The 13,720-nt window shown below is 42.2% G+C and overlaps 1 protein-coding gene across 3 annotated transcripts in view; it reads right to left on the reverse strand.

The window, feature by feature from the left end:
- Positions 1-13,720, reverse strand: part of LOC128894199 (uncharacterized) — a 294,902-nt gene that overhangs the window by 268,207 nt on the left and 12,975 nt on the right. For all 3 annotated transcript variants that reach the window (XM_054155770.1, XM_054155772.1, XM_054155769.1), the window contains exons 2-3: positions 8,103-9,927; positions 3,625-6,952 (exon numbers count right to left, since the gene is read on the reverse strand). In XM_054155770.1, the coding sequence (XP_054011745.1) occupies positions 3,625-6,952; positions 8,103-9,893 (5,119 nt within the window). In that variant the 5' untranslated portion in view covers positions 9,894-9,927. The remainder of the gene's footprint in view (positions 1-3,624; positions 6,953-8,102; positions 9,928-13,720) is intronic.

Consider the following 13,720-nt stretch of genomic DNA (forward strand, 5'->3'; position numbering starts at 1 on the left):
AACTTTGAACGGCAATTTCGCTAAATTGTCAGGTAACTTGACGATGGCCAGTCACCAGCCGCGTGGGCGTTTCGGTGCGGTTTCTCGTCGAGAAATAGTGGGTGGAAGAGTGCATCGGTGTGTCGAGTGTTTTATCGAGTCGCAAGGTCAGCGACCTTCCTCGCGGCTCTGCCTAGAAGGGCAACTGTGTGTAATCGTGACTGCTCGTACCTACTCTGCGTTGAGTCGCGTCGTCTCGACTCGCCAAGTAACCGCCTCACCGGATGACGCAATCCTACCCACGTACCATGAGATTAAGGAAATCTTGACCTCGAACGTCATTCCGTACGCAAACACAGCATCCTTTGCTCGTGTGTAACCGAATCGCTTCCAGACGATTAGTTTCGTCTGTGGAAGATGTTGATTTCTTTACAGGCATTACCTTGTCCATCTTGGAACGAAATCGAGATTACGGAAACTTGAAAGTACAATCAACATTGTGAAATAGTCTACACGTTTACCATTTTGACATAAAGTTACGAAAAGAGACATTCGACAATTCGATACACATCTCCGATTCAAAAACAAAAGCTTTCACATTCATGTTTCTGGCAGAAAGGAATATACAATCCGAAAATGTATCTGTACGAGCATATAGTGTTACAGCTCGTAACGCTTTTAACCAGGTTACTGCCAGTCGTAAACTGTGTGCCACCCGTTTCGAAAATCGAAATGGACGAATCAGTTTATAAATTTTGTCGTCAAATATTCCGAGGAAGTCGTCAATAATGAAGGATAGGAATTTGTTCCACTCATTTAAAATTTATAGTTTCGGAGTCAACGACTCCTTCTTCTTCTTACTATACTTATACCTACTACCTGACCATTGATGCACTCTTCGACCAATCTAATAAGTACATATATGTAGATTGTCTCGACCGAGCCTGACCACGCCAAGCATTTGACTTCCAGGCCGTGGACATCTAGGTAAATTTTTAAACAGTCTCAGTTTGAGGCTGATACGCTATTTAGCTTCTTCATTTCACCGCCAAAGTGCGGAGCAGTCAGTTTACATGAGTTGTCATTAGGATCTGAACGTCCGCCCTGTCAAACACAGTATTTTAGCTGCGCATAGTTGGAAAGCACCGAATTTTACATTGTATTACACAGTGTCGCCTTTGCACTTTACTGGAAAGAACCTTCATGTGCTGCTCATTTCGATTTCACATCTTTTTCTATTTTCTTGTAGCTTTTTATGGGGGTCTTCTATTTTTCTATGATTACTCCTTAAGTCCTCTACTTTTTCATGTACTTGACGTAATTTTTTTACTTTTTTGAAGTTTTTTTTATGGGAATAAGCCATTTTTCGACCAACATCTATATATTCCGGCGTTTAAAGCACAGGCCTATTAGGTAGCATTATTGACAAGTCCACTAGCAGGCCCAGGACGAAACGGTCCCTTCCTTTTCCCCTTTCTCGCTCTCCCTCCACAGCTACCACCGCCACAATATCGTTTGTCATAAAATTTGGGTGGTAAATTTAAATCGAAATATGAAAATTGATTCATATTTAATCAAAGAACAATCACTTGAATATTGTTAGATGACCAACACGCTTAGTTACAACGTAACTGTTAGCACAGATGTCTCCATAGCTAAACACCCTAATTTCAGCTCCAAATTTCTATATCTTGTTGTACTTCGTATCCTTCCTGACTCATGATCATTCCTTGACCGTCGTGACGCGTCGTCCCTACTCATTACTCACCCTTTAGAAATAGATACATTATAAAGCCTCGCAAAAACCTCAGCAAACCAGAACTCAGTTTTCACTGGAACAGTGCGGATCGTTACTGTACAAAATATAAATTCTTCGAAAGTTTCTTTTTACTGTGTTAAACATTTTTTTTTGCTCGGAATCCAACAATATATCGACTCCTCGTGTTAGAATTCTTGTACCCGATCGTGTGGTATTTAGCATCTTTAACTGAAAGGTATAATATCACCCACCACTGTCGATCCAGCAACAGCCTGCGAATATCTTTCCCAGTTTCCAACAATAACACACTCTTAAGTTGGCGTTCAAGTTTGCCTCTGTTCGAGAGGAGGCGACAAGCCGTTGGTACCGGCGGATAGACAAACAGAAGAAATACGAGATTCCCAGAACCTCACGAAATCGTATTCAGGGAGATAGAGTGGCACGCGTACACGGTTACGCAAAACCGTAGCACCGTTGAGTCGGAAAGAGGCTTAAGACGTAAGAGCGAGATTTGTCTGCCTTGCGAAGGAACGTGCCTCCTCGCGACGGGATGCGATGCTGCTCACGGTTTGCCTTAAGGGGTTCATTGAAATGCACGGTCATACGCCGCACGGTGGAGCGCGGTTCGCACCTTGTCCGGATAAAATTAGGATCTGGTGAGAGCATAGGGCAGGCAAATGAGAGAAGGAGGCGCGAACAACTCGACTATCGGAGAAAGGAACTACGAAATGTTCATTGTATTCTACGGGAGATTCGTAGTCGATGGAAAACGTCGTTGTTGACTGGAGACTATGCAAACCTACGTGGATGATATGTACACAAAAAGTTAAGCGGAAGCATGGCTTTTGAAGTGGGAGTGCTGTGCTGAATTTTTGATTATGTATCAGTAATCGACTCACCGATATGTGCCAAATGGAATGCATTTTGTTTGTATTCTTTTCATTGTTTTCGTTATGCGTCTCAATCGGTGAACTATTTCCAACATATTACGGGACACCTTATACTGATAAGGTTCAAAAACAGTGGGGTGAATAACATCCATTTTTAAATCCCCTTTTTTTTTAAATGGTTTTATTTTACGTCGCATCTACTGCTTGGTAATTAGCGACAGATTTAATTGAATTTCTGTTTGATTAGTGGTACTATATACGACTGAGACTTTAGTAGAGTTTAGTGTCCTTGAAATAGTTCATGATGTTTAGCACATGTTTCTGGCATGTTAAAGCTCTTTCTGAGTTCAAGTTGTACTTCCTTTTCTGTAGCTCAAATCTTCTGCACTCGTACAGTAGGTGATCAATTGCAATTTCCTTATCATAGGAGTCGCAGAGGGGAGGGTCCGTTTTCTTTAATAGATGTTCATGTGTAATTTTTGAGTGTCCAGTTCTTAATCCAGTCATTATTATTTTTTTGTTGTGTCCTTGACAATACTAAAAAAAATTTTTAGAATTTTTTTATTGCAATGTATAGCCAATCGAAAACTGATCAACACTTGTTTAAAATATTTTTTTGTCAGATTATCGTAAGTATTTGAAAAATCGTGAAAAGTGTTACGAGGGACATCTTGTATATAATGTGCTGTTGCAAGGTATTTATAGATATAAGATCGAGAGCTTCCAGTTTTCCGTACGCTTTTAAATTCTTGTTTGGGTACCTGTACGGTATCTGTAGTATGTAGTTACCTCTACAGAAGAATCTTCGTACCACTTATATTGTATCTACCCCTATAGTAACAGTGGAGCTCACAGGCGCTCAAGATGTATGCATTACCGTTGCATTTGGACAGCTCAAAAAGGATTTGTGTCTCGAAACCCAGAGATTTACTGAGATTCCCGATTTCCCTAGCTTCGACAACTTTGGTACAAATAAATAAAAGTGAAACTACTTACCCTTCTGTCGAAGAACTCGCTGCATCTGGTCAGCGGTAGCCATCGGACTGATAGACCGTCGAGGGTCGGAGCCAGTATTCCATCCAAGGTCGCCATACGCGTTGCTTCTCGTAGTAGCCGGTCTGGTCGCGTTGGTTGACGAGTCTTTGGGTAGCGGCGGTAGCGGTCTGTCGGCATCGTACTCCGTGGTGTCAGGACAATGACTTCCATCGCGACGGTCTTGATGAAGGAACACGGAATCGGTATCGGAAGTACTGTCCTCGCTCCTGTGCCTTCGAGTCGGCGGTTCTGGAGCAGTGCCATATTTCGTCGGCCAGCTACCGCTAGCCAAATCGGGTCCAACGGCCGACTGATTCGAAAAACTGACTCTTTTCGCGCCACCAACGCTGCCATACTCGACGCACTCGCCGTTTATCAGGCTACCCCTCTTAAATATCGGCGGAGGAGCTGTTTTTCCATCGACGTCGGTACCCTCCTCCTCGTAAACCGAACGAGTCTCGACTTTTCGAGGGATCGACTGCCCTTCGCCACGATGTAAATGCGGGGATGCGCTCTTGGAGCGTTGAGCCTCGAGTCTGGCCGGATCGAGAGTCTTGCTCGGCGCTTCTCGACGGTCTCGAATCGCCTGTTGCGGTCTGACAATTAACACTGGTTGATTCTGACCTTTCTGGCTCTGCATCAGAGGCGGTTTCCCAGTGGGATTCGTTTTGGAACGATGACGATCGTCTGTCCACGAAGAGGGATCTCCGTAACCGGTCGATATCGAGAGATGATCGGTCATCGGAACGTTTCGAGGTGTTGCTCGCCTCGAAGCCGTCGGCCTACAAGAGCGTTTCGATCCACCTGTGAACTGGAGGCTCTCCCCTATCAGATTCTGCTCGTAGATACGCCTCTGTTGCTCCTCGTCAAGCTTCTTGAGTTGCTGCCAATACACAGCTTCCCTGACCTCGGGCAGATCAATTTTTCGCCCCGTCTGTCTAGGGGCCGCGTTCACCGGTGTCGCCAAGGATTTCCTGCGCGCTTCGAGCGCCTTCTGTTGCCAGTAAAATGCTTCCAAGTGTTGTCGAGTTTCCTGCTTCGACGGGGACAGTGCTCCGCTGGTCGGCACTCTTTGTCCGTATACCGGTTCTGGTATTCTCTGAATGTACAAAGGTTCCTCGATGGATCGTGGTTGCGACGATTGTTGTTGTTGTTGTTGTTGTTGTTGTTGTTGTTGGAGTGGTCGCGGCGTATCCGGGTGCCTTGGATTGTCGACCTGGTGTGTTTTTTCTTGACAGGGGATCCTGTTTCGCTGAAGTTCGGTTGCATGCGGTGGAACAGGACGTTGCGACTGAACGACGTGATTTTGTCGTTGACGTTGATTTTCCGTTGGCTGTAGATCGAGAGATCGATTGCACTTCTCTTTCCGCTGAACGTTACCTTCCGCGTCTCTGGCAGACTCGGCTCGTTTCTGAGGACTCTTCGTAGGCGAGGATGCTCGGCCCTGGACCCAAGCTACTCTATCTTCGCAATCTTTCTTCTGCGTGCTCACCCGATAAGTGTGAACCTCCAATCGCTGACTGGGAATCGATTGATTTCTATGCCCGTAAATGGGCTCCGGTCGCGGTAACTCCGAAGACAAGTTGCCAGACGAATCCTGTCCCGAAAATTTGGCTACTCTCGAGCTGGAAAAGGATTGATCTTCGCGTGGATTTCCACTGGAACTTTGGTCTCGAGAATCCATCGAGTTGGCCGACTGAAGTCGACGTGGGGAATTGGTTATGTGCACTGGCGATTCGACGGCGTAACGTCTGGACTCGTTCGACGGCCGCGGTATTCTCGTTTCGTACGACGCTTCTCTCTTCGGCGAAGCTATCAGGATCTGTTCGTTAGGTTGAGCTTTTCTCGAAGACGACGCAGCACGCGTTCCTGGTGACAAAGCCGTCTTCCCTTGACTTCCGCTCGTCGAACTCGCGGGGCTGCAGCATCCCGCTTGATTCGTCGACTGCTCGTGTCTTTGACCGTTGTCGAATTTTTGCACGGATTGCAAACTCTTCGCGGGACTCCGGTTCGGCGGCGTGTCCCCTTTGTCCAAAGAATCATCCATAGAACAGTCCAACTGCTTGGAATTAGTGGGAGTGGTGCGATCTTCACACGGAGAAGACGGACTCACGTCGTAAATACGCTCGTCCATGCAACGCGTAGACGACCTCGATGGCGATTTCTCGTTTTCGTAAATACCCTCTCTGCGACAATCATCCTCCAAGTCTCTACCCATAGGCGAGCCGCTGTTTCGCGGCGAGTGCAAGTAATATTCGCCGCTCTTCGAGCTGGTGGGCGAGAACTCGCTTTTCTGGCTAGAATTTGGCGTGCAGCTCGAGTCGGCGTAGTCCCCAGACTTCTGACTGGACCCTGACGAAGGATACTTTGGTGATCTGCCTACCAGAGGAGCCCTGTGATTCTGATTTACTATCGGCTGTCGGGTGATTTTTACTTGAGCGGAGACCGATTTCAGGATCAGACCTGACGCGTTATCGTTCTCGTACAGAGCCGATTCGTTCGAGTACGTCGACTTGTCAGCCGCGAAAGAATACGCGTACGCGTTTTTCCCGTACCTGGCGGACTGGTTCTCCTCCAGCTCCTCCAGATAGTTCTGGTAGTTGGACAATTCCGTTCGCGAGTGAGGGATCGCTGGTAAGGGTCTGTCGATCGGATGAATCGCTCTAGGTCTCACCAAGTATCTCTCGCTGGGTGGGGCAGAGATTCTACCCGAGGGCCCGTGATTTCTATGGAACACGTAAGATCGCGTCGAGTGGTTCTGCTCCTGCAAGCTGTGCTTGCGCTCCAGTTGCCCGTACCTCTGGCTTAGTTCCTCGCGCTTTTGCCTCTGTTCGAACTTCCTGATGTCGGGGGATATACCAAGGTGGGAATTGTTTCTGTCGATCCACCTCTCGTCTGGCGCGATCGAGCTTAGACTCGAGTCGGTAGTGTAGGATCTAGGAGGTCCGGCTCGATCGCGCAAAAGATTCTGATCGTCGTCTCGTGCCAGGTGGTCCGGAGTGCTGGTTATCGGACCCTGGTCAGGAAACAATTCCCGCTTAATCTCGTCCAGTCTTTCCTCGATGATCGATCCGTTCAGACTGTTGTCCAGTTTGACGTTTCTCTTGATGTCTTCGTTCAAGTTCATGGTATCAGGGGACCTGGTGTAGTTTCCGTTCTGCTGGTAGCGAGCAAAGTGACGGTCGTCCTGTCTCTTCCGCTCTTTCGACTCCTTCTTCTTGTAGTCTTTCCGAGAATCCTTTGGCGAGAAGAATCCTGGCAGAAGTCGGCGGAGCCCGAGCTTCTTCTTCTGCTTAACGATAACAGTGTCTTAATTACAGTATACAAAAGGAAATACGTGGACATAGCGGTGTCAAAGATGGGGCTCGACCCCGAAAGTGTGTCGTATCAGCTAGCACGATTTTTTATTTATTTTTGATAATTTGACGAAAAAATGTTTGCAATAAAAGTTATTTAGTATTCGGTTGATTACAAATTTCAGTGCAACAAATTTTCAAACAAATTCTTTTTCCATAAAAAGTTAAGGTCACCTGAATATTTTTAAATGGCACTGTGTGACTATAACTCCATTACGTTGTAACTATGTAGTAAACAGATGAATTCAACGACCTCCTATATTATGTTCTGTTACACACAGTTTTTCGTCCAATAATTACTGAAACATCGGCATTTTGATCAATTCAATTGTAATGTGCAGACAACGTTCGTGAAACTTCATAGATTTGTAAAGTGTCTAAAAATAAGAGACATACCTCGCACCCGCAAGAAAGTGACAAGACAAACAATTAACAAAATTTTTGTGATGCGTCGATTGTGTTTTAAAAATATCGAATGTTACACAGGAAAAGTGACACGAGTGGAAAATTCATAAAAAATGTTGGTAAAATTTCGTTAGTGTCACTTTGGTCTACTTTGGTCTAAGTTCGATCACGAAAATTGACACAATATCAGTAAAAAGACAGTAAACCTAAATGATTTGTCATTTCCTTTAAGTTTACTTACGTGTAACACGCTCAGAAATGGTTTTCAAAGTACTCAATTTTCTCTTGTCTCTCCTGTAAAATTTACGCTTTTCAACTTGTACTACTTTCTTTGCGGTTTTCTTTTTTTCGACAGTGGAATTCAGTAAAGGGTGTAAACTATTCGTTAGAGTTTCCAAACCAATTCATGATGATTTCGGATGGAAAATAACATTGGCAAAAAGAATTGATATAAAACTTTATAGAATTACTTATCCTAGTACACCTTATATTTTTAATATTGTTAAAAATACGATATACCCAGCTATTTTTATTTCAAATTGATAAAGAAAGTGCGAGTAACTAGAAAGAACCCGGTGTTTAGTTAAAAGAGATGGTATCGATTACGAAAGTTGTAGATTTAGACAATTAGCTCCTCACGAAATACTAAGTCGCATCGAATACTCAAGTTACACCAACCTCTTTTTTGGCTCGAGAAGAGCCGGCAGCGACCGCAGTCGTCTCCATAGTGAATTCTCTTATGAGTCTCGCGTATCCGTCTCTCCCCGATCGACTTCGGCCCACAAAGTCTATGGAATTCGTGGAGCAGCTCAGTCCTATGTCTGAATTAAAGCTCAACACTTTCCTAGCTTCTTCTCTGGCGCGACTGAATGTTTTCTCGTTCCTTCGATCCTGGAACTTGTCCTTTGAGAGAACCACCGACTCTATCCACCGATTGGCCCGTTCGAATTCCACTCGTCGCTGATCGGTTCCCTTACACTCGGCTATCTTGATCACTGTGTCCTGGAAGTCCTCATCCACGGACTTGATTCTGTCCTCTAGGCACGAGTCCGAGTCGATCGTGCTAACGTCAGTGTTGTCCGCTAGAACTTCCTCCGAAGTTTGTCTTCCTGTGATGTCAATTGTCAGTCCATTGTCTTCCTTCAAATCCTGTCGTTTTCCATGCTCGAGAACAAACGTGCTGCGATCTTCGTCGACACTTTCTCTAGACGAAACACTACCGAACTCCTCGACGTAAGAGGACTTGGATGACTCCGAGGAGTGATGCTCCAGACGACTCTCCAGAAATTCTCCTGACCACCTCTTCTCCACTTCGGACACCTTCTTGCTGTAACTGGGTTTGACGTTCCTCTCCGTTACGATCCTTTCGCTCGACTCTTCGTCGTTTCGTTCCCCGTTGGATACGCGATCCAGATCCGTCTCCAGGACCCTGTTCTCCTCGATCTTCAACCTCTTGTCGAGGTTGTGCTTGCGGAGAAACTCTTTGTCAAACGCAACACCGCCGATGAATTTCTCGTTCGCGTTCGAGTCAACGACGACGGGCAGCTTCAGGGTGCAGGTCGCCTGCAATTCCAGCAGCTTTCTCTTGTAATTTTCGGCCGTGCTGGCGTCGATCTTGGTACCTAGATTTTCCTGAAGGTCCTTGATCTTCGATTGACTCTTCTCTAAACGATCTTTCGCGTCGATCTCTACGAGGCTGTCGACTTTGTCGTCGTTCTCTCGAAGTCTTTGCTGTCCTTTCCCCACGATATCATGACTTGCTTCTACGAATAGAGCTTCGTTGTCTTCGTCATATTCGACCCTGCCGTGATCTGGACCAGTATTCGATACTGGCTCTAGAGGACTCGATTCTTTATTTATGTTCTCAGATACCGCCACGGTTACCTTGTCGTTGGGTTTTGAATTGTCCGAATTGATAAACTCTCTTTCATTCTGGAAGGATAGAACAAAGTTCCTTGCAGCTGGTTTTTCGGGTACCTTAGGTGGAATCTTGCTTCTCGCGCCACTTGGACAGGTAGTCTTGAGGCCCGCTACTACGATGCTACCAATGGAAGGGCTCTTCGTCAATTTTATGGGCTTGATTCTCTTTTCAGCATCCTGAGGAGAGACGTCGTTGGTCTCGAGAGTCTTCGAGATTGCTTCGTTATCAGAAACGTTGTTGTTAGACTCGAGCACAGACGTATCCTTCGTAAGCGAAGCGCAATGCTCGACATTCGTGGAAAACTTTTGTTCGTCTTTGGATTGCGTAGGAACCGTCTCTCCTGATTCTGTCTTTATCGACAATTTCCTGGAACTCTCATTTTTCGTCAGGAGCACTTCTCGCGATCCAGTCGAGGACTCCAAGATGATCTTTTCGACGGTAAGCTTGTCGACCGAGAGGACTCGAAGCCTCTCGGGCCCTTCCTTATTGCCAGCCTGTGCGCTCGTTCTCGAACGATTTTCAGCGTCGACTTCCTTCGCCGCCTCCATCTTTGGCGTTCCACGAATCACTGCTCAACAGCGCCTGAAATACAAATCAATCGAACATTGCCTCGTATCCGCTCATCGATTGCTTCTCATCGTTTATTTACTTGTGTACGAGAAAGATTTCGATATTAGGATACTATTACAGTCTGTGATGAGTAATTACAGTAATGTTTCGTTAGAAGCACAAACTCGGGACTGACCTTGTGCGACTAACGTGAACATCGTATATTCTTTGACGTTTGACGACGCCCGTCAAACGCAGACAAGGGCAGCTTATAACGAAGAGGGCGGTGCGAAAACACCGAGGTATGTCGGCGAAACAATGTAATGCAAGGATGAAACCTTTTTAAATCAGAGAAAAACAAACATTCAAATTATAATCTAACGGTTTTTTTCACAGAAATCCAACATCATCACTATTTATAAAAATGTTATTTCAATTTAGACAAAATGGACTTAAATGGCATAATCTTTTACTTTTAGACCAGATTTATAAAGATCTACGTGCAAAAATAACAATAAAATGGTCTTACTTAAATTTTGTTTTCAAGAAACATATGTTTTCATATTGTTTCCCAAGCAGCACTTGACTGTTTATTTCGTCTCCTAACGGTGTAAATGATTACACCAAATGTCATTTAAGAGAACTTCACAAACATAAATCCCTAAATGATCCATTAGTATTATTTTACGGGAGCTCGAAAATCACGCATACAAAGATTTCGCTGACAGATATATCTTTTATTTATCTTATCTTTGGGCCTTTACTTTCTCGAAAACAGATACATAATTTACGTAGTCGATAGAAGTGAGTTGAAATTTACGAAACAAATTAACGCAATTTTCTGTTAAATACAAAAGAAGTGTCCAGAATTCGTGTTAATAACGTATATAATATGTACAATATACATATACGTATACTGCAGTGTGTGATGATTAAATTGCGGATCGTAATGTAAATGCATATTTTGATATGCGCGTATTATTTGGCAAATTGCATGTGCTCAGCATATCGTAGTACCAATGCATATGAACATATGCATTATGAGCTATTCCACGCGAAATCGGATACTTTTTGGAGTTTCATCTCCGATTTTGACGAAATTTGGGTATGTAGTCTTTAGTAATATTTGAACATATCTCCGTGAATGTAAAAGCAGTTTAAAAATTATCGGTTTTGCAACTGTTTCAAATTTTGTGCTTACTTTGTTTGAAGAAATTATAAAAGTATTAGAAATAATTTCAGTTTAAACGAAACTTATTTAACTATTCTTCTTTAAATTGTTTGAAACAAATGTCTTGTTTTTATATTACGCATATTTTTAAAAAATTCTAAAAAGTGAAATATAGCCCCATTTATCCTCTTTATTGGGAGACTTTCAAACAGATTGAGACATTTAAATTGGACAATTAACGTTCATTTAAATTAATTTTTACTCAGTCAAATTGAATTTCTTCACTTTTTTTGAAGTCCCTCCATAAAGAGGATAAATGGAGCTATGTTCTCATTTTTATTCCAATTTTTTGCATAATAGGTCACCAATAAAAAAATCGCATTTGTATAAGACTATTGCAAAAAGATGGTTAAATTAAGTTTTTTTAACTGATATAATTTTTGTTCGCTACTCCTATGTTTTCACTAGTTCTTCTCAAAATCTCATCAGTATCCGTTTACTAGATTAATAGTTATAATTTCTCGAAAAAATGTAGCACTCGACTTCACAAAGCTATAAAATCGATCATTTTCTAAATTTCGAAAAATTTTTTGACATACAGTTAAATATTGATAAAGACTATAACATATCCAAATTTCGTCAAAATCTAAGATGATTTATCGTGCATATTTGCATATATTTTGTGCATTTTGCATATGCTTTGTACATAGTTTACATGCATTATATAAATATTCGTTGTCTAGTGGTAATAGTCAAAAAAACATAATCACTGGGAATATTTGGGAAATGGTACTCAGATTGGTAGATATCAACAGTATAACAAGACATTTCAGAAGCTACGCGAGTACCTCTCAGATTTAGGTTTTCTAGGAATAAGACCCCTATTACGTTTCCTGAACAATGTTATCCGAGTCTCAACAACTACCTGAATGCAAGTTGCCAATTATCCTAAACCGTTCTTATAGTCTTTGTACTAGAAATATCTCTTTCTCTCTCGTTACGCGACTCTAGAAACAAGATCCTCTAGGAATTAGACACCAATTACGTTTTCCAAAAAATACGATAGTCAGTATCAAGAATTTCATAATCAACGTACTCGAATAAAAGTCGCTAGTTATTTTACAACGTTCTCTTAGTTCTTCTATCAGATAATGTCCTTACTTTTCCCACCATGTGGTTAAGGCATCTAGAGCTAAAACTCCAATTACGTTTGGTAAACATATTATCCGACAGTCAACAACGCCTATTTAAAAGTCGCTAGTTATCTGTTTATCTCGATTTCTGGGAATCCGAATACCTTAGTTGTTAGTCTGCTTGCTTAATTACTAACGACCGATTGTGCATCAGGTTACCAATTGCGAACATACTGGTTCGACGGGCCACTCAAATAAATTATTAGGGGTACATAAAAATTCCCACCGGTTTTGAGAGATTTCTTATGAGATCTCTTCTCTTATAAGAAATCTTCGTATGAGATTTCTTCGTCATTAAGTTATAAACTTTTCAATATTTTTTAATTAAGATATTTTCCACCACTTTCCACCGTCCCGGTAAAAGATGGATACCGGGATAAAAGAACTTTTTATTTTTTGAGCTGATAAAATCATCCATGAAGTTTCGAGATTCTGTATTATTTTAATATCGTGTGCTAGAAAGTTTTACCTTCTTTTCGAGTGGAATATTCAGAAATTTGAAGAAATTTGACCTTGAATTTGAAGCTTATAATGCATTTAGCGACAGGCTTTTATATAACATGTGGATTTATCCTTGAAACTGGTGACCATTAGTTTTTTACATTTTGTACCATTTTTTCACGTGTGCGAGTTACGTCGAGGACCCATTCGCTCTTGACACAGCCATAAACCTTCGGATACTAAAAGAGTTTCAGGCTACCAGTATTTAAATTCCGTGGATGTATTTAATGTCGGATTTTCACAAAACTTCACTTGATTGATTAAATACGAATAATATAAGCCTATTTCGATTTAAATTGACCACCCCAGTTTTATGAAGAACGATATAAAAGTGTTGTTACTTTAATATTGATTATTATGGGATATGCAGATTTTCACACAGATTGTAAATAGACCACGAAATCATATTTTTTAAAAATTTCATTTTCAAATTTCAATCATTTTTCTTAAAAATTTGTAGTTTTGAGTTCGTTTAGCTGCCATTTCGAGAAAAAAGATCCATCTGGTTTTCTCTGTTTCGTTAAACAATTCGAAAATGTACATAGAATAAAATGCCGATTGAATTTTTAATTTCAGTTCATTTCAACGGCAGGAATCATGTTAAGCAGTGCCCAATGTATGTTCCACTGCCTCACGGTCAACGGATTGTATTATTTATATTTTTGGGAGAATGTTTTCATAAAAATTGGTACATTATACAGTAATAGTAATAAAAAAGCGTGTAAAATTAAAATGTGAAAATCTTGCATACTTAAGAAAAAGAAAAATGATAAAGAAATCACTTTTTAGTCTGAAAAAGCAACCCCCCTGAGGGCCTCAGGCTGAGGCATCCTCGAAGTGCTCTACCACTTTTGCACATATTCCGATACCTTATACAATATTTTTACTTTCGCTCGACCTCCTATCCGTCGATTGAATCCTATCACGCGAGAAGGAAGGCTTGTGCAACTGCGGCCAATTT

The sequence above is a fragment of the Hylaeus anthracinus genome, unplaced genomic scaffold (genome assembly GCF_026225885.1).
Source record: "Hylaeus anthracinus isolate JK02 unplaced genomic scaffold, UHH_iyHylAnth1.0_haploid 3, whole genome shotgun sequence".
Taxonomy (NCBI): Eukaryota; Metazoa; Arthropoda; class Insecta; order Hymenoptera; family Colletidae; genus Hylaeus; species Hylaeus anthracinus.